The following is a 23,306-nucleotide window of genomic DNA, read 5'->3' on the forward strand; positions in this document are numbered from 1 at the left end:
CTAGGTTTGTTAATAGTGGAGAAATGCTATTCCAACAGGCAGAGCACCATGCCAACAGGAGCCTAAAGCTGGCAGGGTTGGGGGCGCTGATCCCCAATGCTCATAGCAACATGAAATGAGAATGATCACCCAGACCTTACCCTTTCTACCGGTGAGCCAAAGCATGCAATGCCGGAACATAGCAGGGGCAGAGGCATTGGCGTAAGGAAAGAGGACAAGGATAGGAGCAGAAAAATAACGGCTGGTGGACAAGACACAGAAATGGAGATGAAATGAATGCAAGCTTGTAGTCCTTGAAGCAAATCACCACCTTGGAGTTGGATGTGGCCTCCCCCTCCAACACAAGTACGTCTCAAGTTTGACTACGAACTGCAGCGTTTAGTCTCGCAGATGTGCCCTGCCAAAGCACAATTCCTCTCCTGGATAAAGGAGATCAGCACCATCGGCAGCCCAGGGAGACAAGCCAGCAGCAGCCCATCATTCTCCCCCTCGACCGACTTTACCCTTTAAATTTTTAATTGCTCACTGCTGCCTTTAAAGCTACAGCCTTTTCCGCCACATCCGTATGCCGCCATGGTAGAGAAGCCAGCCTACCCTGCAGCAGCAATAGCCCCTCCTCAGCCAGCAGGCTCCCCCCACCCTGTGCTCATCTTTCACGCAGTATCTGTGGCAGAAACACTCAAGGCGCCCAGCCAGTACCTCCCCCCCAAGAAGATCCCTGCGGACGGGCCCATAAAAAGAAAGAATCTCTTCGTTCAGCTCACCCTGGAAATGGAAGGTTTTCTGATCAACAGTTATTGTGAAGGTGCTGTCGTCCTCATCGTCTATACCAATCACAGCTCCCTGTGAAACAAAGAGCAAAATCCTGATAAGGCAGGCAGTGACATCAGCAACATCCCCAGCCACGACACCCCAGGAATGCTAAACGGCAACGATGAGACGGGGAGCCAACAAGATCTTCTCTGCGCACAGGAAGCTGAGCCACTGGCTTTGTTTCAGGGATCAGAGCTTACTCTACAGATAAAACAAGAAGAGAGGTTTGAAAGAGGGGAGGGGATACAACAGAAACATGAGGGATTCCCAGTCTTCTTGGTTAAAATAGCTATAACTTATTGGAAGACAATAGAGATTTCTGGGGAAAGGCAGAAGGGGAGCAAGAAAGGAGGCCCCATGGGAAAGGCTCCCAAGATAATACCTTGAGGCAGTAAGGGAGTGAGGCTGATAGGGTTAGCAAAAGCAAAACTACAAAACAAAACAAACACTGCCCTAATATGCCCCATCAATCAGAGGCACCCAGCCGTAGGAATAACAGACTAGCCAGACAACAGCATGGTTTTCAAAAAAGCAAAAAGAAATATGGCCTAATTAGGGTCTTTTCCTTCCTCCCTGGGGGAGGTAGAAAGGGCTGTGAGGGCCAAGGGGGCGGAGGCCAAGGTAGCTGAACTGCAGAGTCACAAAGGAAAGAAAGGCCTTTGGACCTTTGGCTGCCCCCACCCTGAGGGGTTCAGGGGAGTACACACTATACTTCCTCTCTGGGGCCCACCCATCATATGTACCAAATGACATTTACTCAGATGTCACTTTTAATAGTCTTCACATCACTTCAAAATGCACTGTCTCCATCTCTATAGCTGCCTGAGTACAGGGAAGTGGGCTGGAGAAGGTCATCTTCATTAGTCCCAGGGCCATGTGATCTCTTGAAGGCCACAGCACCTTGTCAGTGGCAAAATTAAGAAGAGAATCTAATCACTTAACTCATGGTCTGGTCTAGTATTTCAACACCATCACCATATCGAGCACAGCTCCCACGGGTTTAATCATCATCTCCGTGATGACAAATTGCCCAGATTTAGCAAATATATCCAAACCTCCTCTTTCTCCTGAGCTCCAGCCATCCATAGAATTGCCTACAGAGCGCTTCTTAAACTGTGGGTCTCACAGTTTAAGAAGCACTGAAGGGGACTCGAGTGGAAAAGTTTAAGAAGCCCTGGCCTACAAGATATCACACTCCACACACTGAAAAGAGAGCTTATTTTCTTTTGCTTAAACTCACCCTCCATCTTCTGAACTGTCCTATTTACATCAAGGGCACCACCATCCTTGCAGTCACTCAGGTTTGCAACATCAGTGTGGTCCTTGGTGCCTCCCTCACACTCACCCTCTACATCGGGCTCATGGCAAAAACGTGTTGTTTCTATCTTCACATGTCTCTTGTATGATTCTTTCTCTGCATTTACACAGCTACGACCCCTAACACCACCACCAAAAGGGTCCTCCTTAAAACGTCCATCTGACCATATCACACACACACACACACTCAGCTTTCAGAATCAAATATCCTTTGTTAGGCTTTAAAGACCTTTACAACTGGGAATGATCATGTTCACCACAGTCCAACCAAACTGGTGGTTTTGTTGCTACATTTTCTACCTTAAATGCCTTTGCCCTGGCTATCCCCAATACCGAGGAGACACTCCCTCCTCAGTCTGCTTCTTACAAGTCCTAGCTTCCTATACCACAAAGTAGTAATCATCAAAGCAACTGGATACTGGCTAAGAAATACAGTGGTGGAACAGAATAGTAAACAATATACAGAAGTAAACGACCATAGTAATCTAGTGTTTGATAAACCCAAAGATCCAAGGTTTGGGGACAAGAAGTCACCATTTGACAAAAACTGCTGGGAAAACTGGAAAGCAGTTTGGCAGAAACTAGGTATGGACCAACATCTTACACCATATAATAAAGTAAGGTCAAAATGGGTATGTGATTTAGATATAAAGTGTGATATCATAAGCAAATTAGATGAGCATGGAAAATTTTACCTGTCAGATCTATGGCCAAGGGAAGAATTTAAGACTAAACAAGAGAAAGGATCACAGGCAGTGAAATGGATAATTTTGATTACACTAAATTTAAAAATTTTTGCATGAACAAAACTAATGCAGCCAAGATTAGAAGGGAAGCAGGAAACTGGGAGAGACAAATTTATAGTAAGTTTCTCTGATAAAGGCCTCATTTCTCAAATATATAGGGAACTGAGTCAAATTTATAAAAACATAAGCCATTCCCCAACTGATAAATGGGGTCAAAGGACATGAACAGGCAGTTTTTCAATGAAGAAATCAAAGATATCTATACAAAAAAAAAACACATTCCTAATCATTACTGATTTGAGAAATACAAATTAAAATTCTCAGGTACCAGCTCACACCTATCAGATTGGCTAATGTGACAGAAAAGGAAAATGTCAGATGTTGGAGGGGATGTGGAAAAGTTGGGGCATTAACGCACTATTGTAGGAGTTGTGAACTGATTCAACCATTCTAGAGAACAATTAGGAATTTTACCCAGAGGGCTCTAAAACTATGCATACCCTTTGATTCAGCAATACCACTACTAGGTCTATATCTCAAAGAGATCAAAGGAGGAAAAAAAACACCTATCTGTACAAAAATATTTATAGCAGCTCTGTGTGGTGGGAAAGAATTAGAAATTAAGAGGATGCCTATCAATTGGGGACTGGCTGAACAAGTTGTGGTATACGACTATGATGGAATACCATTGTGCTATAAGAAATGACAATCAGGATAGTTTCAGAAAAACCTGGGAAGACTTATATGAACTAATACAAAGTGAAGTCAGGAGAACCAGAAGAACACTGTACACAGCAACAGCAATATTGTACTATGAATGACTTGGTCATTCTGATCAATACAATGATTCAAGACCATTCCAAAGGACTTAAGATGAAAAATGCTATCCACTTCCAGAGAGAATTGAAAAGGCTGAAGTATATTTTTTCACTTTATTTTTCTTGCCTTTTTTTTCGCAACATGGATAATATGGAAATATATTTTGCATGATTTCACATGTATAATTCATATCACATTTCTTGCCTTCTCAATGGGTGTGGGAAGGATGGGAGGAATGGAGAGGATTCAGAACTCAAAATAAATTTTTTTAAAACAATGTTTAAAATAAATAATAAATGAAAATAATTTCTAGCTTCCTTCAAATTTTAGCTCAAGTATCACCTTCTACACAAAGGGATTTGACTTGTCATTTGGCCAGAGAGGGCAGAAACATGAGTGGAAGCTGCAAATAGGCAAACACAAACCTGATGTCAGAAAAAAACGAACGAGACCACCTAAAATTTGTTGAGTTCCCCTTCCTTGGGGGTCCAAGCAGAGGCCAGATGACCATCGGTCACACAAGTAATGAGGGTTCTTTTCATATCTGGGTTAGAGGAGCTGGCCACTGAAGTCTATTCCAACTCTCAGAAGCTGTGGTCCTGTACTGGCTACACTGATACCTGAAAGTTCAAATACAGCATTCTTGTCCATGACTTAGGGATACACTTTGAAAACTGCAACACTCAACCAGTCATCAGTTTGGCCATCTGAGTGCCACTATTAACTAAGTGCAGAAGTCAACAACATAACTGCAAAATTTTAAAGATCTCTTTCACACTTGAAAATAGTCTCTGTTAACATTAGCCAAGCAAGGGTTGTCACCAAAGTAGCAGTCAAAAAATTACAAGAGTGAAGAGAAACAGCATGTATTTCACAAAGAAAACTGGATTCGAACAAGCAGTGCTTCAGAAAAACAAGGCAAAGAGAAGAGACAAGAAGAATAACACTGATCAATCAAGTTTAAAGAGAGGCAGTGACTCTACCTCCACCCAAGAAAAGTAATTATAAATAGCATCTCAATCCCATCCTTACTTAAGAAAATAAGCCCAGACTAGATGCTAAATTAATTTTACCACTCACTCATCAAAACTATAATCTCTATAGGTTAAAACATAGAGCTGTAAAATAGAAACATTTTTCCTACCAAATTCTTTTCATGATATAAATAATGGTACTAATTCCTAAACCAGATACAGTCAAATCAGAGAAAGAAAATTATAGACCAATTTCCCTAATGAATATAGATGCAACAATTTTAAATCAAATATTAGCAAAAAGATTACAGCAACTTATCACCAGCAACTGGTCACACTATGACCAGGGAGTATTTATAGCAGGAATGCAGGGCTGGTTCAATATTAGGAAAACTATCAGCATAACTGATCATATCAACAACAAAACTAACAGAAACCATATGATTATCTCAATAGATGCAGAAAAAGCTTTTGACAAAATATATTACTCATTCCAATTAAAAACACTAGAGAGCATAGGAATAAATGGAGTATTCCTTAAAATAATAAGTAGCATCTACCTAAAACCAACAGACAGCATTATATGTAATGGGGATAAGCTAGATGCATTTCCAATAAGATCGGAGGTGAAACAAAGATGTCTCTTATCATCACTGTTATTCAATATGGTACTAGAAATGTTAGCTTTAGCGATAAGAAAAGAAAAAGAAATTGAAGGAATTAGAATAGGCAAAGAAGAAGCTAAGCTATTACTCTTTGGAGATGATATGATGATATACTTAGAGAATCCTAGAGAATCAAGTAAAAAACTACTTGAAATGATAAACAACTTTAGCAAAGTTGCAGGGATAAACCCACATAAATCATCTGCATTTCTATATACATTACTAACAAAGACCAACAGCAAGAGATAGAGAAATTCCATTTAAAGTTACTGTAGACATAATAAAATATTTGGAAGTCTACCTGCCAAAACAAACCCAGGAACTATATAAACACGATTACAAAACACGTTTCACATAAAATAGAAACATTTTATAAGTTCTTTAGGAATGACAAATCAATCATGACCAACTAATAAACATTTATTAGACACCTACTGCATGCCAAACACTAAGGGCTACAAAGACAAAAGCAAAAACAATCCCTGCCCTCAAGGAGCTTACAGTCTACCTAGGGTGGACAATATGTACCTACTCAAACACCTGGTGATCTTGAGGGGGATGGCCCTAGAAGTTAAGGATATCAGAAAAAACTACTTCATGTAGAAGGTGGCATCTGAGCTCAGCCTTGAAGGAAGCCACAGGTAAGGCTGGAGTGCATCACAGACATGTGGAGACAGCTTGTCCAAACCCAGAGAGGTGGAAGATGAAGTGCTGTGTATGACCACAAGAAGGTCATTTTGATAACACCACAGTGTGTATGGGGGAGTAATATTCAATAAATATGGAAAGATAAGTTGTGACCAGCTGGTGAAGAAGGGCTTCCAATGCAGAGGAGTCTTTATCTGATGCTGGAGGTAGCAGTCAGCCACTAGAGTTTACTGAGTAGGGGAATGACTAAGCAGTGTGGCAGCAGTGTGGAAGATGGATTAGAATAAGACTTCACTTGAAGCAAGTAGATCCACTGGAAGACGAGTGAAATAGTCCAGGCAAGAGGTGAGGAGAACCTGAACTAGGGTGCATTCATGGAGAGAAGGCAACACAGGAGAGAGACGGACATGGGAGTAATACTTGGCAACAGCCTGAATACATGGAGGTGGATGACTAGCAAGTTTTAAGGCCAGGTGACTGGAGGATGGTGGTGCCCTCAAAAGGAAAGACGAGAAGGTTGGAGGAGGAAAGTTCAATTTTATACACGTTAAAGTCTAAAATATCTACAGGACATCCAGTTGAAAATGTCCAGAGGGCACCTGGCTTTGGGGACCAGAGCTTGGGAGAAAAACTGGAACAAGAAATAAAGAACTATGATCTAATTACTAAGATCAGGAATAGAGATTAGACTTGAGATTTCCCAAAGCAAGCCAATGATGCCTCTGAAATGTATAGTCTTATACAGTCAGTCAGTCAGTCAGTCAGTCAACTAGCATTCGTTAAGCACCTACTCTGTTCCAGACACAACTAGTATCTGCTCTCAGGGGGCTCACAATCTAATGGGAGAGGCAAAATGCAAAGAACTGCTTACAAACAAGATACAGACAAGAAAAACAGAGAAGGCACTACCAGGAGGAAGGGCTGGGAAAGGCTTCTTGCAGAACATGGAATTTTAGCTGAGACTTGAAGGAAGCTCAGACCTAGGAGAGAGTTCCAGCATGGGGGTGGGGTGGGGAAGCCAGTGAAATTTGGAGTCAGGAGATGGAGGCTCATGTTGGAGGAACAGTCAGGATTGATGAGAACATGGATGGGAGTCAGGTGTGAGAAGACTGGGAAGTAAGAAGGGGCCAGGTTATTAAGGGCTTTATCCTTGATCCTAGAAGCCTCAGGAAGAAACTGGAATTTACTGAATGGCAAGATCTGTTGAGTGGAAGATGGACGGGATTAGGGACAGCTGCCTAGAGCACTGAGGTTAAGTGACTTGCCCAGGGTCACACATTTGGTCACACATGTATCAAAGGCAGAATGTGAAGCATGGTATTCCTGGTTTACAAGCCAGCTCTCTATCTACTACGCTGCGCTGACGACATGGAGGATAATCAAACCCACGGAAACTGAGAAGGTTACTAAGAAAAAGAGAGAGAGGAAGAGCCTTGGAGTGCCTGCACGCGTGGGAGTGATATGGATGATGATCCAGAAATAGCAATGAAAACAAGAGCAGCTAACATTCAAATTAACCAAAGGGTTTTCCACGTGCTGTATCATTCGATCCTCACAACAACCCTGTGAGTCAGGCAATGACAGCTACAAAATACCAAAAGACCTCTAACACAATGGGAGGATCTTCTAGGAGAGGTTTTCTGAAAGCCAAGGATGAGCATCCAATAGGATGAGAGGCTGTGAATGGGCTGCAACGTTTGTGTGTGAGCAGAGAGAGCATCCAAACCGATAGTCGCACGTTCATCTGAAATACTGCAGTTCTGAGGACGTCTACCCTGGTCATTTCAGACCAAAGCATCTCGAGCTTTGCATTCCATCATCGCTCAGCAGGAGCCTGACCTAGGATTATTTCAGGGGTCCTTCTCTGGTCTTTCTAGTTTTCCTGATTTCTGACAACCAGAAGTCATCATATTTGCCAGATGTTTATCTCATCAATCTACTAGCATTTATTTAACGTGTACTGTTATGTCAAACATGGCACGGACAGGCAATAAGGAGACAGACAAAAGCAAGACAGTCCCTGCCCTCAAGAAGCTTATAGCTTACTAAGGGGTATGAACATATTCACAGTAAAGCAAATACGGGATATATACAAAATAAATGCAAAATGGCAGGGGGGGGAGGGCAAAGGAGGTGGGGGAGACGACTGAAAACGGGGGATCAGGAAAGGCCCAGTGTAGAAGATGGCTTTTGAGCTGAACCCTGAAGAATAAATACTGAGTTCCAAGTGGAGAGGAGAAATGCAAACATTTCTAGCTCAGAGGACAGCCTCTGCCAAATCAAAGAGGAAGGAGATAGAACATACCATATAAGGCAAAAATAAAATAGATGAGTTTAGCTCCAATGGTTTGTAAAGGGGAATAACATAAGATCAACCTAGAAAAATAGTCTGGAGCTCGATGCCAAAGGGCTTCTTAAACAGAGAACTAACACAGTCACACCCATACTTGGCAGCTGTGTGATGGAGAGAGGGGAGCAAGGAAACCGGATGCAAAGGAAGCCAACTAGGAATACTGTAATGGTTCAAGAAAGAGGCCCGAATGAGGCAGCTGGGCAGCACTGAGGAGACAGCTGGGCCTGCAGGCAGGAAGACTTGAGTTCAAATTCAGCCTCAGACAGTTACTGCGTGGCCCTGGGCAAGTCACTTAAGCTGTATGCCTCAGTTTCCTCCACTGTAAAATGGAGATGATAATAGCAATGCAGTGATTAAAGGAGATCGTATTTGTAAAGTGCTTGGCACGTATTAAGCACTTTTCTATTGTTGTTCAGTCATTTTCAGTGTGTCCAGCTCTTTGTGACCTCATTTGGGGTTTTCTTGGCAGAGATACTGGAGTGGTTTGCCATTTCCTTCTCCAGCTCATCGTACAGATAAGGAAACTGAGGCGAGCAGGGTTAAGTGACTTGCCCAGGGTCACACAGTTAGTGTCTCAGGACAGATCTGATGAATCTTCTTGACTCCAGGCCCAGCACTCTATCCACTGTACCACCTGGCAGCCCCAGTAGACACTATATAAGTGCTGATTCTCTCCCTGCCTCCCCATCCCTAGGGTGGTGGCCATGACAGGAAAGAACACATTGGATGTGAAAAATGTTGGGGAAATGGAAATGACTAAACCAAGACCATGACTGGCCATAGAAGACCACAAAATCACCACATGGCTATGGGGTGGAGACGGAGTAACAAGTCCAGGGCTACTCCAAGGTTAGGAAAGTGAGTGACTGAAAGGATGACATAACCTGTCACAGAGACAGGGAAAGCAGGAGGGCTGAGCCTGGGGGAAAGGAGGAGGAGTTCTGCAACAGTGTAAACATGGTGTTCTACAAAAACACAGGGACAGAAGGCTATCAGGAGGGAGATCAGGGCTGGAGCCACAGATGAAGGAGGAGTCTGCCTCCTAATAATGATCGTGAAACTCAAAGAAGCAGATGGGACAGAGACAGAGAATAAAAAGCACCAAGCCCAGAGAAGGCCAAAAGGCACCAGCACCCAGGAGGAGGCACTCCATCAAGAGTAGCAAAAGTCCCAGAGCTGTCAGAGTGAACACAGGAGCCATCACTGGTGACTGTAGCGAGGTCTCTGACTGGCCAGAAGGGTGAGGGAGTGCTACAGCTGCACTGACAGGGAAGGTGGGCAGTCTAGTTTCCAATAACCTTTTTTTTTTTGAGGGGGGAAGGCAGGACAATTGGGGTTAAGTGACTTGCCCAAGATCACACAGCCAGTGTGTCTGGTGTCCAATTTGAGGCTGAATTTGAACTCAGGTCCTCCTGACTCCAGGGCCAGTGTTCTATTCACTGTGCCACCTAGCTGCCCCTCCAACAACCTTCCTGATGACGCCCACTGTTCCGTTACTTTTATTGGTTGCAGGAATATACTGGGCAAACAACATCAGGCAATAGTGTAAGGCAACTAAGTGTGACACAATGGCTAGAATACAGGACCTGGAGACAGGAAGACCTGAATTCAAATCCAGCCTCAGATTTTTCTTTTTGCCTCAGTTTCCTTATCTACAAAATAGGGTACCTATATTTCAGGGTTATTTTGAGGACAAGATCTATCCTGTTTATTCTGAAAAGCACTTTGCAAACCTTAAAGTGCTATATAGATGTTGGTTATTATCACCATTATTATGATTACTCTTATTAGTCCTCACTGACAGCGCACAGAATCACAAAATTTTAGAATCTGAAGAGATTTAGCAGCCATCTGATTTAGTCTGATCTTGCCCGGGTATGCTGGTGTTCAGGAGGATGGGCACCTCCAGGATGAGGACTGCTCATCCATTGCTGGCATGCACCTTCACCCAACTCTCCCCTGCGGCTCTAAGCTGCAGTACCAACACCGGCCACACCCTGGTAAAACACTTGCGCACAAGGGCTAACCTAGGCTAAGGGTAACTGACAGACCTCAAACCCCTTCTTGATATACAATTTTGTATACATTTATTTATTCTGTATACACTGATACACGTACATGTTGTCCCCCAGTTAGAATGCACTCGCTCTTTGTCTCCATATCCCTGGTCCCTAGCACGTAAAAAGTACTTAGTGAAAGCTTGCTAATTCATGTAATAATTTATAACAACAGTCCCAAATCCGACCCACTGAAGGATCCCTCTACAGCCTCCCACTCCTGGCCTGTATTTTATGAACATGCCCAAGGTACACTGTGCCGCTTCAGTAATTTGGGAGCTCTTGGTGACATTAAGTCAGGGTCTGCTTCCCTGTAACTACCCAGTTCTAACTCTTCACCCCTCATCCCCCATTTTCTCCCTGTTCCATAAGTCTCTTCTCTGAATCTAAAAGATAAAAAAGTTAACTGGCGTAAATATAAGTCTTACACCTGGGTTCAAAAAACTGAACTCCATAAAGAGAACACAGAAGAGGTAGGAAGTGACGAGTCAGCATTTCAGCAGAAAGATCTAGGGGTCTGAGGGAACAAGTTCAATGAGCTGACAGGTCGAGGCTTCAGCGAGGTCATACAACTGGCCCCTGGTCACAATGTATCTAGACAATACCAAACTATATTCCTGAATAATCAAGTTATATATAGTTTCTAGTTTATAATTTCAGGTCTGTGGATTATGTTAAAGGCAACTCTATAAATTAATTAAAAAGAAGAAAGCTTCCACATGCAAGATTAAGCTCAGCAAAAATAAAATCAATTTCTGAGTAGAAAGACCAAAGCTTATCTCATTTCTGCCACCTAGAGTATTTCTAAAGCAAGTACAATTATTTGAAAGATCAAACTAAAACAAAGCTTTAAAACATCAATTCCACCTGCCTCCAGTCCTGTCTGAATCAGCTGAAAGAACTCTAGACGGAGGTCAAAGAGCTCGGGTTCAGATTCCAGCTCCCCTACTTACTACGGTGTGACCTTAAGAAGCTACTCAACCTTTCCTGAAGCTGAGGGCTGGACATGATGGACTCTGAGGTCGCTCCCGGCTCTAACCCAATGAGCCTATGATCCATACACAGGCATCGATTTGCTCATTCTTCTCGACTTTCACTTCCACTAATCATAGAAGCAGCCACACACTGGAAAAACAGGCCAGGAGGAGTGGTGCCTTAGAGTTAAAGGCCCAGGGAGCCTGAACCCCAGCTTTGCTGCCTGCTCGGTCACCCACAGACTTTGAATGCTACTGTAGAAGGAGAAAAGGAGGCGCTGAAGTGACCTTGGGGCCATCTAGGCCATACCTTTCATTCTACAGAGGAGGGATCTGAGGCCCATGGGGGTGAAGGCACATGCCCAAGGTCACACAGATAGTGCCTGAGGGTGATTCAAACCCAAGTTTGAAGCTGACCCCCACCTGGGCCTTAGTTTCCTCATCTGTAAGTCAGGGTCCTGGACCAGGTGACCTCTAAGCTCCCTGCCAAGTCTAAATTTCTAGTCCTATTGTCCTATGGGCAGGTTATGCAGGCAGTCACAGCTACAACTCTAAGAAGCCTTGAACCCCTCCTCCAACCAGTTTCCCCATTATCAAATCTCAGTGTACTTTATATGCCTTTGAAACGATCATGTTCCAATCTGTACTACACTCATCTGTGCACCTACGGATTCGGTCTTATCTCTGTCTGGTGACAAACATTTATTATTTACTCTATGCCAGGGATACAAAGAAAGTACTCTGCCCCTACCCTCAAGGAGCATGCATTCTGTGGAGGGAGACAACATGCAAACAACTACTTCCAGAGAGTACATGGAAGGTGACCTCAGAAGGAATATAGTAAGAGCGGGGAGACTGGGAAAGGGCTGCACAGAAGGTCATGAGGGGAGTCCAGAAGGAAGCCAAGGGTCAGCAGGAAGGAGGAAGAGCATTCCAGGCACAAGGGACAGCCAGTGGAAAGGAACAGAGATGGGAGGCCAAGAAGGCCAGTGCCACATGAGTGGAGAGGAATTAAACATGGGAAAGGGCCAGGCTCTGACGTCAAACCTAGGGATTTTGCTACCTGATCCTCCTCCCAAAGCACTCTGGCAGCTGAGCAGAGGATGGACTTGAGGGTATTCTCCCCAACACAGAATGTCTTGCACCTAGTAGTGAAATACACAGTAAGCTTATTTAATAAGCACTGAGAAAAGGGAATGGACAAGAGGGACCAAGTCTCTATTAACTGAAGAATAATATATTGAGTATTGCAAACTACTCCAAGGTTAAAACCTTAAAAAAAAGGAAAATGCCAGAAGTTTCTGCTTAAATCAATTTTATGCCTTAAATCAGAATTTTTTACTACCACAAACCAATAAACCTTAGGCCAGAATCACCCAAGAAACATCAGATGAGTTGGAACAAGACTCCAGTACTTCTCTTCAAAACCATTTAAGAGTTTAATTCAGACATTTCAATCAGTTATCAAGTTTTTTTTTTATGTGAAAAGCAGTACATACACCATGGTACAGCATAACCAAGTGATTTCTGCAGCTCCCCACTCACTGGTTCTCAGGCTGCACCTCAACTCACAGGAGCTCCTGACCTTGACACACAACTGCAGGGGTAGTGATCTGGGCCTGAAACGAGGAACATCCGGGTTCCCATCCCAGGGGACTCTGCCTCAATGCTCAGCCAGCCCAGGCTAAGCTGTGGAAGAGGCCCAGCAGCACCAAAACAAAGGTCTCTGACACACTCACAGGAAAAATGTCTTCATATAATGCCATCCAGGAGACGACAGTGGAAATGGAAAGAATCCCCCCACCTTCCCCAGTAAAAACAAAATGAAACATGAGGTAATTATATTGACTGAGCTTGGCCCCAAAGAAGTAGGGAAAAAAAAGTCCCTGCCTTTTCCCATTGAAGAGTTCCTTCCAGGGGAAAAAACAACTCCACGTCCAGCACACTACCCATGAGATATGGATTCTCTAAAGGAGGGTGGGGAACCAGAGGCCTTGCGGCCACATGCGGCCTATTAGGTACCTGGCTGGCCTTTTGACTTAGTCCAAGTTTTACAGAACAAACCTTTTATTAAGGGCATTTATTCTGTGAAGTTTGGATTCAGTCAAAGGGCTGCACTTGAGGATCTAGAAGGCCACATGTGGCCGCAGGTTCCCCACACCGCTCTAAAGTCTTCCTTACACTGACTGGAAAACTGACCATGCTACTACTTCCACCCAGTGACCCCAAGTTTCCCCTCTTCCCCTACCTCCCCAAGAGACAAGATGGCAGGCCTAAGGTTGGTCATTACACAGGCCCTTATTCTGACTGTGTCTTATGATGAGATGCACTCCTTAGACAAGAGAGCAGAGGGACCAACTGCCCTGGCTCCTGCTGTCCAGCACTGGAGTTTCTAGGGGCATGCCTGCAGAGCCACATGGACCTTTTCATTATTCTGTGCTGCCTTGGTGGAAAATGTGCTGCTCAGATGAGGGATATGAGTAAACTAAGAAGGTACAAGTCAAAGCTTAAGTGGGTGAAGAATGAAGCCAACGGCAGAAGGCAAGGACAGAGAATTTTGGCTGAGGTCTTATTAAGACATTCCAACAAAAAAAGGAGGAGAGTTCCAGACCGAGTGGTGGCTGCCTCCATTTCCCACTTCTGCTACCACAGCTCTCTCCAAGGTTAGCGAAAGTCTCTTCCGGTGAAATTTGGTGGTCTTCTCTCAGGGCTCTTCCCCCTTGACCTCTGAAGCATCAGACCTTGCAGACACCCCTCTCCTCCCTGGATTTTTACAACTCTGCTCTCTCCCAGAAGAAAGAGTATAAATATTGTTATTATCCCCATTTTCTAAGCAAGGTAACTGGAGCCTAAAGACATGAAGGAAAAAAGCAAGCAGACAAAACCAAAGTCAAAGCAGAAAGTGTCATTAAGGATGATCAGAGAAAAATCCAATTTTTATTTTGTTCAGTGTATTTTTCTCTACTTTGGCCCAAGGTTATTTAGCTAATGAATTCTTTAATACATTTATTCACCAAGCACAGGCCCTACACTGGGGGCTGGGGATACCAAGGTAAGGCCAAACCCTTCCCACCCTTGGGAAGCATACAAACTTATCTGGTGATACGAGGGCTACCTCCAAGGAAACAGAATGAACTCCCTCCCTCCATCCTGAATCTCTGTAGTCTGAAGGGTCATCAGCTGATGGCTGACCTCTGGGAGCTGCAGGTGCCTACAGGTGAGACTTTCACAGTGGGTTCTACTCCACCCAAGCTTGAAAACTCCCGGAAAAGTCTTCAAGATGCCAGGGCCAACTCCAGACTACAGAGAGGCACTGGTAGTATGGTGCAGTGGAAATAGACCTTTACTTGGAGTTATAAAGCATCGTATAAACTACCAAATCAATCTGGGATTTGGCTGCATCAAAAGGGCATTAAGGGACCTGGGCTAAGTGACCTGGGAAGCTGTGACTTCTCCCCACCACCAATTTTCTGCAGTATACCTTAGAGGAAGGGGACTTCCTATATTTCTAAGGTCTCTTCCAGTTCTAAATATAAGAATTTGGTGATCATACTGAAGTTTTTTAAAATCACTGAACTTGAGAATCAGAAGGAACCTTTGAGATGTTGAAGTAGAAAATTTAACAGCTAGTCATCCAGCGTCTGCTGAAACACATCTTTTAATGAGAAGCTCCTCACCTATATTAAGACAGACCATTTCATTTGAGGAAAGCACAAATTGTTAAAGTTTTTCCTTACATTGAGCCAAAATCTAGCCCCTCTAACTTCCAACTACTGGTCCTAGTTCTCTCTGGCATCCAAAAGAAAAAGTCAAATCCCTCTACTTTAAAATAATCTTTCAAATATTTCAGCTGGCTATCATCACACCCATCCCTCCAAAGGCAAGGTTCCAGGAGCCCTCACCATTCTGGCCTGACTCCTCTAGACAGGCTCCCTATTAATCCCTCTCTCAGATTCTGGACCCTTGAACCAGATGATCTGACCAGGGCAAACAACAATACAACTGCTGCTTCCTGTGCTCTGTACCCTACACTTTCAAAAATGGTCTTCATAGAATGGAAAGCTCCTGGAAGACAGAGACCCTCCCTTTGATGCCTCTGGATTCTCCGTGCCAAGCACAGTCAGCCCCTAACGCTTAATGAACAGGATTCGCCTTTCTGTAAGCCACAACCAATTAGAGTCCAAGGGTATGGGGTACTAAATCTCCAAGGTCATTTTCACATCAACCACTATCATATTACATCTATGCCATCCTGCATTTCATTAACCTAAGAGCGTGACTTACTCCTATTAAAATTTCATCTTATTAGCTCCTGACCTATTAACATCTTGTTCAATGTTAATTCTACCATCTGATCCATTAGCACTCTCTCCTAGTTCTGTCACTCCAATTTAATAAGCACGTCACTGATCTCCAACAAGTCCAAAAGAGAACTCATCCCCCTCGAAACCTCTCAGTCCTCCATGCCTGCCATTTCCTACTGAGAGAACTACCAACTTCCCATCACCCAGGTTTGGGAACTCAGTCACACCCTCATTTTTCTCTCTTCCTCAAATCCAATCAATGGTCAAGTCCACAACATCCCTCCCATCTGTTCCTCTTCAATCCTGCCCTCACCACCACTCTACTTCAATCCTCTGGACCATGCCACAACCTCGGTGTCCCTGCTTCCAGTCTCTCCCTTCTCCAAGTGACTTTCCAGAGAAGTGCCAGAATAAACTTCCTGAAGCACACGTCTGACCACAGGCCACACTCCTGACCAAAAATCTTAAGCAGCTCCTTAGTGCCTACGGGATCCAATGCAAACTCCGTGGACACTGAAAGCCCAGACTCATTCCATACTGCTCCCTATTCATCCTATGTTCTAGCCAAGCAGGCCCATCTGCTCTTCTCTGAACTGGGCATACCATCTCCTGCCTCCAGGTCTTTGCAAAGGCTGTCATCTATGACTGAAATACATTCCTTCCTACCCTTCACCTCTCAAGAGAGACGAAATACTCTAAAGTCCAATGTAGAGGATGTGCTCAGTGCAACACAACAGTGTCAGTGCTCTCACAATGCCCAATAATGCCCTAGCAGCACTGGGACACCACGCACTCTGTCACTTCCTTCCAGGCACCAACTGTTGCTTCTTGGTTTCCTCAGCATCTTAGCTCAGTCACTTGCACAAGCCGGGCCCTTAATAAATGCTCTCGCTGCCCTGAACCCTTCTCCAACATCATGTGGACACCCACACCACATAGCCCATCCTGGCCAGGTCACTGCTGGATCTCTCCTGCTCTTGGCACTGCCCCCTCACCTTTTCCAGTTGTCATCTACCTGATAGCCCCTTTGCCACCACTTCTCAAGTGATAGACTGCCCATGCCTGCCAAGGGGCATCCTTGACAAACAAGGGCTCTAAGAACAGATAAATCCCCAAAGCAGAGGATTGGAAGGGATTCCACATCAACCCTGCACCCAATAAAGGAACCCTTCTCTGAGCCTCCTCAATTGCTCAGCTAGTCTCTGCCTGAATATTTCCAGTGAGAGAGAACTGCACTACAAACAAAATGGTCAGTTCCAATATTGTAAGGTTCCATTGATTGTTAAGGGTCTACTCATTACTGTTGTGAACTTTCTCCTTAAAAAAAGGGTCAGAAATGCTTTAAGTGTCATTTGGATTTTTCCCCATCACTGTGACTCTGCCCCCTCCCATGGAACAACGGACAGCTAAAGAAAATAAACTGATATAAATACTTTTGGTAACTTGTGCCTCCTTCCAGGAGGGAAACATGTTTTAGCCCACTCCTGTGGCATCGAGATAGGCCATTTCACAGATCTTAACTGCTGTCTTTTTAGTATTGCTTCCACGGCTGCACAGGGCTCTCCTGGCTCTGCTGAGATCACTAGTCATTCATTCATACAAGTCTGTCCAAGTTTCTCTGAATTCCTGATCTCTCTCATTTCTTTGGTACAATCATCTTCCATCATGTGGACAGGCCTATGTTGGTTCAGCCACTCCCCAACCAAGAGACACCCATTCTGTTTGTTTCCGGGTCATTGCTCCCACAGGGAGTGCTGCTGTGAACATTCTGGTGATTTGGGCCTTTCCACCCAGCTTGGGGGCATATGCCCACCACAGAAGGAGCACTCCTGGGACTAAGGATATGCACATTTTACTAATTTGGCTAGTTAATTTTTGATTCTTTTCCAGAAACAGTGGGGCCCAATTTGAAGCTCCACTTGTGGTATATTCATGAATCTGTCTTCCTGCAATCTGTCTTTTATCATCTCTGTTCATTTGCTAGATAATGAGGTCACAAAAGCACAAAACTAAAACTAGAAGGGTAACACCTTAAAAATCATCTAGTCCCTCCCCTTCACAATCCTGAGGAAACTGAGGCCCAGGAGGGTAGGTGGCAAAGCTGGGATGAAAACCCAGCTGGACTGACTCTGGATCAAACTTTCATTCCACTGTGACATACTGCCAAGCCTGATCTTTTCAGGAATCCTCATTAGGACACCCTACATCTTGTCAATGGCCCTTATCAAGTAAAGAATTAGACAGCTTCCCTTTAAACAGCACTTCACCATTTACAAGGTGCTTCCTTCCCAACCCAGCAAGGAGGGTGAGACAAGCATCACAATCCGAGGAAACAGAGATCAAAGAGGGAAGTGACTTGGCTAGGGTCACATGGCTGATAAGTGGCTAACTCACACCTAGTCTCTGACTCTCAGTTTAGCCTAGTACCTGGCACACAGGAGGTGCTAAAGAAATGTTTACCCACTGCCTGATTTATCATCAAGTTTGGGGAAGTTTACCCTCACCAGGGTTATTAGGTATGCTTCTCAACAAACATTAAACACCTATCATACAAAAAGAACCTATTAAGATCAATGAATGAAAGAAATGACAGGGATAACAACAGCCTTTCAAAAAATCCTGGGCATGTCTGGTGAATCTCAATGAGTGACATTTCTTTATCACCAGAGAATACTGTTGTTGTTTTAAATTTCTTTTTAAGATATCTGAAAACATCTTTTTTTCTTCTCCCTCTGCTGGGCTCCATCTGAAGTCTCCTCTGCCTGACCTTACTCATCCAGTCTAGTGTCTTTGAGTGAAACCTGATGGGACACAGCCTAAAAGAAGATGGACAAGAGAAACAAGGAAAGGGCGACGAGCGAGAAAGTACAATGGACTCAGATGACAGATGTTAAAGCATTTCTACCCAATCTGGAGGGCCTAGCTGCAATGAAGGGGCCACTGAGGGGGAGGACACAAAGGACTTGACAAGATGCTTTGAAACCAGAGCATCTAAAACATTCACTTTTAGCTTCCTCTGAAACTTGGCTTTCCCCCAAAAGAAAGAAAGCTACTTACTCGGAGTCGAACACAGCCTCTTCGGGAACCTCTCATCATTTTGTCCTTGGACTGAAAGAAAAACAAAAACATATCATAAAATATTTATATTACAAAGGAAATTTAGCCCATTTTAAAAATTATAAGCCAGATTTTTTTTTACTATAATCTATTTCAGAAGTATCTTGGGATGTAAAGACAAGGTTTTAGAGTTATCCCCCCAAATTTGCAAAGAACAAAGAAATTAAAAATAAGGGTTTGAAATTACTCCTGTATTGCTCTTCTAGGCTAACATACTGTTCATAATAATAGGACGCTTTTTCTAACTCTTTTAAAATTTTTACAAGGCACTTCCCTCACAACAACCCTATGAGATCTCCATTTTACCACAGAGGGAACTAGTAAGGCTATGAGGCTTGAAAAGATGTGCCCAGGGATCACAGTTGTAAGCAGTGACCACGTGGGGGCTCAGACCCCAAATCTCTGACAATTTCAAGACATGCATAATGACATTAAAGTAAAATGTCAACTAAAGCCCAATGAACTAGGGTCTCAATGAGCTGGATTTCCCCACACACTACCAGGAAAGGAGTGAATTATAAGACAGTAATCAAAAACAAAAACTTTTCAGGATGTGCACCTAGCATTTGTAGAATTTTATTTCATCCTTTTAACACATCTATTGAGTATTACGATGAAAGAGGAAGCTTGGCCTAGTGGATAGCGCTGGCCTGACAGACAAGACCTGAATTCAAGTTCCACCAATGACATACATTCACTGCCCAATCTGAGGCAAATCATTCACCCTCTGCCAGGCAGTATCTCAGACTATAAAGATAAATACTACAGTCCCTGCCCTCAAGGAGCTTATATTCCTATACATGACTTCTTTCTCCTAAATAAAATACAAAAGTAAGGTATCAAGATCCGTAAGAAAGAAAGAATAGTTTCTGAGTGAATGGGAATGCTAAGGGGGAAATCATCAGGGAAGCACGGCATTGAGGAATGGGCAAGATTTTCACTGGCAGACATCTGAAGAGAGGGCATTTACTCAGGTGGATCAAGACACTAAGGTGGGAGAGTAAGAAAGAAAGTAAGCCAGGGGACTGCTAAGTAGCCTGCTTGGGGGGAGCACAGCGTAAAGAAAGGGCAGGTTGCGTGACGCATGGCCATCTGGGAAGGGGAGACGGCGCCAGACTTCGAAGGCTGGTGATTACCAGGTCAGGGACCATGGGCTGAGTGGTGATTTCTGCTAAAGGTGGAGTTCTGCTTAGTCGGTTCTACATCAATTGATTTGCTCTTCCCACTCTTCTCCATCTTCCTCATGCATGGTATTTCTTATTATGCAGGAAACCAGGTCTTCAGGCTCAAAATCCAGTGATCTCTTCCAGGCAACAAGCTGCCCCTTCCTCTCAACCTCCAGTCTTGCCCACTCCATGGAGCCGAGTCAGTCAGTGCAGGGACAGACGGACAGCCCACGGGTTTCTAAAGGCAGAGGATGATAGGAAAGTCCACAGCAGAAGGCTGCTCTCGCTTCTACTCCCTCTTCTTCCTCAAGTAGACAGAGACAGAGGCAAAGGGGAGGAGAAAGCCTCCAGGCTAAACTTGGGCATTTACAAACACTGGATTTCAACAATGAAGTCTGTGAAAGAATCACAGGAAAAGCTGTTTACAACAAAAATAATAACTTACACTTATCTAGTGTTGGAAGGTCTGCAAAGCATCATTTGATCCATGCTTGACAGATGAGAAAACTGAATATGAGAAGAGTTAGTGACTGACTTGCCTAGCCAGGCGGTGGAGGAGACAGGATTCGAACTCAGGGAATACACCACCCACCAGCCTTGAATCAGAGAATCTGGCATTGGAAGACGCTTCAGGATTGGCTCTTTCCAGATCAGGAAGCCCCTCTCACTTAGCTCCCTGCTACCACAGTCAGTTCATCTCACCCCTGCTGTTCTGTCTGATGGCAAGCCTATGTCCATCTCCCTGCACCTCGTACCCCAGCTCCCACCCCCCACCCTACCCCTTCAGATAGGTAAAGAAAGTCACTGAGAACAGCTCCTTGGGGGCAGACTGTTCTCATCTTCACATCTCTGGCACTTTGCCTGGCACCTAGCAGCCCAGGACTTGGTACTCAAGAGTTCCATGAATCACCAAAGCCCTGTCCCAAGTCACTGGCCCTACTTTCAGCATGACCCTCACAGCCATCCTCCAAGGGAGCAACCCTGAAGAAGATGAGAATTGGTGACTGGCCCCACAATTGCTACAGTCCCTGGTACCTTAATAGCCACAGCTACAAAAGAAACCTGGAAAAGAAAGGTGTCTTTGGCTCTGTTCAACACCTCAACATCAGAAAAAGATGATTCTTAATGAAAACGACAATACAGATGTACCCCTTGCCGTTGTGCCCAAAGGACCACAGGGGCCGCTCCAATGGATCTGCCACAAAAATGTCCTCCAGGGCCTGTCTCTACCATTAACCTCCCTGACAGCAGGGGCTGTCTTGCTTTTCCATTTGTATCCCTGATGTTTCGCACATAGTAGGGGCTTCTTCATTTATTCAGAGTCAAGAGGGAAGGGAGGGAAGCAGCCACAAGCTTCTCCCACGGACAGCCCTCCCCCTCTCTTCAAGGCCCAGCTTCTCCAGGAACCCCGAGTGTATGCCCTGACTTCCTCCTCCTGGGCATCTCTAGCACGAATCACAGCTGACTTCTTTTGTCAGTGGGAGCAGCAGCAGGTCACCTTTAGATCATGCTTTCCCTACATCACTGCCCTCAATTTTCACAACATCCCAGGAAGCCAAACTTGCTCAGCCTCAACTGTTCGCTCTACAAAAGGGACATACTAGTAATCTACCTCACAATCTACCGGAAGAAATGTGACTGATTCGCAAAATGCTTTCAGATCTCGGTTCTATTCAACACTTAATGATGGTTATTAAGTGACAGAGGCAGCACTTATCCCAATGTTAAGCATTCAGGGTTCCTGCGGCCTCCCCCTTTTATTAATGCAGGGCTCTCCCACAAGTGACAATCATATCTAAACTCAATCCACCCAAATGCAAGCTCAGAACTGAACCAGAGCCAGCAGAGGCCATTGTCATGTAAAGTATCTTGCAAATGTACCAATATTCAATGAGAAAGAGCAGAGAGCTGAACTGGGAGGAGGGAAAGAGGAGGAGAAAAAAGGAGAACAGATTTGATATTCTGAAATATTTTTTATTCTAAATTAGAAAGTCAAGCAAAAGTTATGTAGAAGGAGGAGTTAAAGTGTCAGTTATGACACCAGGTATTTGGGAACTAGCCTAATAAAATGTCTTCAATCAGATCCTTATAGACTACAAAGAGTGAACCAAATGTTAAAAAGAAACCGGAATACAATGACTTCAACAGCAATCCAAAAAGTTTGTTTTCAATTTCTTAAATTTCTAGAGAGATTAACTTTCAAAGAGTTCCAACAGAACATTGGGGAGGAACTAACCAATTTGGAGATCTGCAAAATGTCCCAGTAGCTACCTAGCATTCACAAAGAAGCTAGAGACAAGGAAGTGAACACCTACATCAATCATTGCCAAAAATGAACCAGATTTGAACTGGTTCGCTGGGCAAGGAGGTCAATATTTAATGTGCCTAGACTACAAACTCAGAACATTCCATTTTCTTCACCACAAAACCTGAAAGTTAAAGTTTCTAAATTGTGAGAAACGCGGTTTTGGGGATCACTGGACTTCCCTAGGCAGGGCCAAAGTCCTGAGGAAGAACCCTGTGATAATCCCTAAGGAAGGCTGTGCAGACCACGGGACTCCCAGAGGAAGGCCAAGTGGTAGCCCCCTTAATCTGCGGGGATCACAAGGTTCCTAGGGGTCAGACCCTAAGGAGGACCCAAGTGATGGCCCCTTAGAACAGTGGTAAAATCACAAGGCTCCTGAGACAGGGCTGGAAGTCCCAAGTGATGTCCCCTTAAGAAGGCTGTGCAGACCACAGGGTTCCCCAGGGAAATCCCCAGTGGTAGCCCTCTTAACACCGCAGTGGGGATCACAGGACTCCCCAAGGCAGGGTCAGGAAGTTAGCCCGAGACGTACTTCCGCAGCTCATTGCTTTCCTTTTCCCACGACCTTGGGAAGATCCATGTGATTTGCACATTCTCACCCAAAGAACTCAGGACCAGAGTGGGCAGAGGAAGGCATTTATTACACTCCTCGAGAGAGCAGGTGTAGTGCTCACTGGGAACACTCACCCTGATACAGTTGCAACAGCGGGGGTAACCATTCCCTCCACTCCTGCTAGAGTTATGGTTTATTCTTTACTTTTTACATAGTTTTCCTAGGTTATACAGTTTATGTAGGTAGGATAATAAGGATACAGAAGCAGAAGTTTAGTTAATTAGATTTTCCATGTCTTAGTTTAGGATTAATCTACATTCTTTATTTCCCCTACCTTCCCTCTTTAACATATGCAAATTATGCAAATCAGTAGGCCTGGACTCTTGACCAAGACCAGACCCTAGATAAGCTTGAACTGGTTCAAGCGGGTTTGGCCTCTCTAGTTCCCCTGACTGCCTAGTCATGCTCTCCTCAAATGGCTCATTTAAGCATACG

At 44.3% G+C, this 23,306-nt stretch overlaps 1 protein-coding gene across 10 annotated transcripts in view; it reads right to left on the bottom strand.

Moving 5' to 3' along the window:
- Positions 1-23,306, bottom strand: part of OSBPL9 (oxysterol binding protein like 9) — a 146,104-nt gene that overhangs the window by 106,892 nt on the left and 15,906 nt on the right. For 8 of the 10 annotated variants that reach the window (XM_036755064.1, XM_036755061.1, XM_036755059.1 and 5 more), the window contains exons 2-3: positions 18,728-18,778; positions 765-843 (exon numbers count right to left, since the gene is read on the bottom strand). In XM_036755064.1, coding sequence (XP_036610959.1) covers positions 765-843; positions 18,728-18,778 — 130 coding nt within the window. Of the gene's footprint in view, positions 1-764; positions 844-18,727; positions 18,779-19,923; positions 20,048-23,306 lie in introns of those variants that run through there. The other 2 variants (XM_036755063.1, XM_036755065.1) reach the window with 2 other exon arrangements.

This window comes from Trichosurus vulpecula, chromosome 4 (genome assembly GCF_011100635.1).
Source record: "Trichosurus vulpecula isolate mTriVul1 chromosome 4, mTriVul1.pri, whole genome shotgun sequence".
NCBI lineage: Eukaryota > Metazoa > Chordata > Mammalia > Diprotodontia > Phalangeridae > Trichosurus > Trichosurus vulpecula.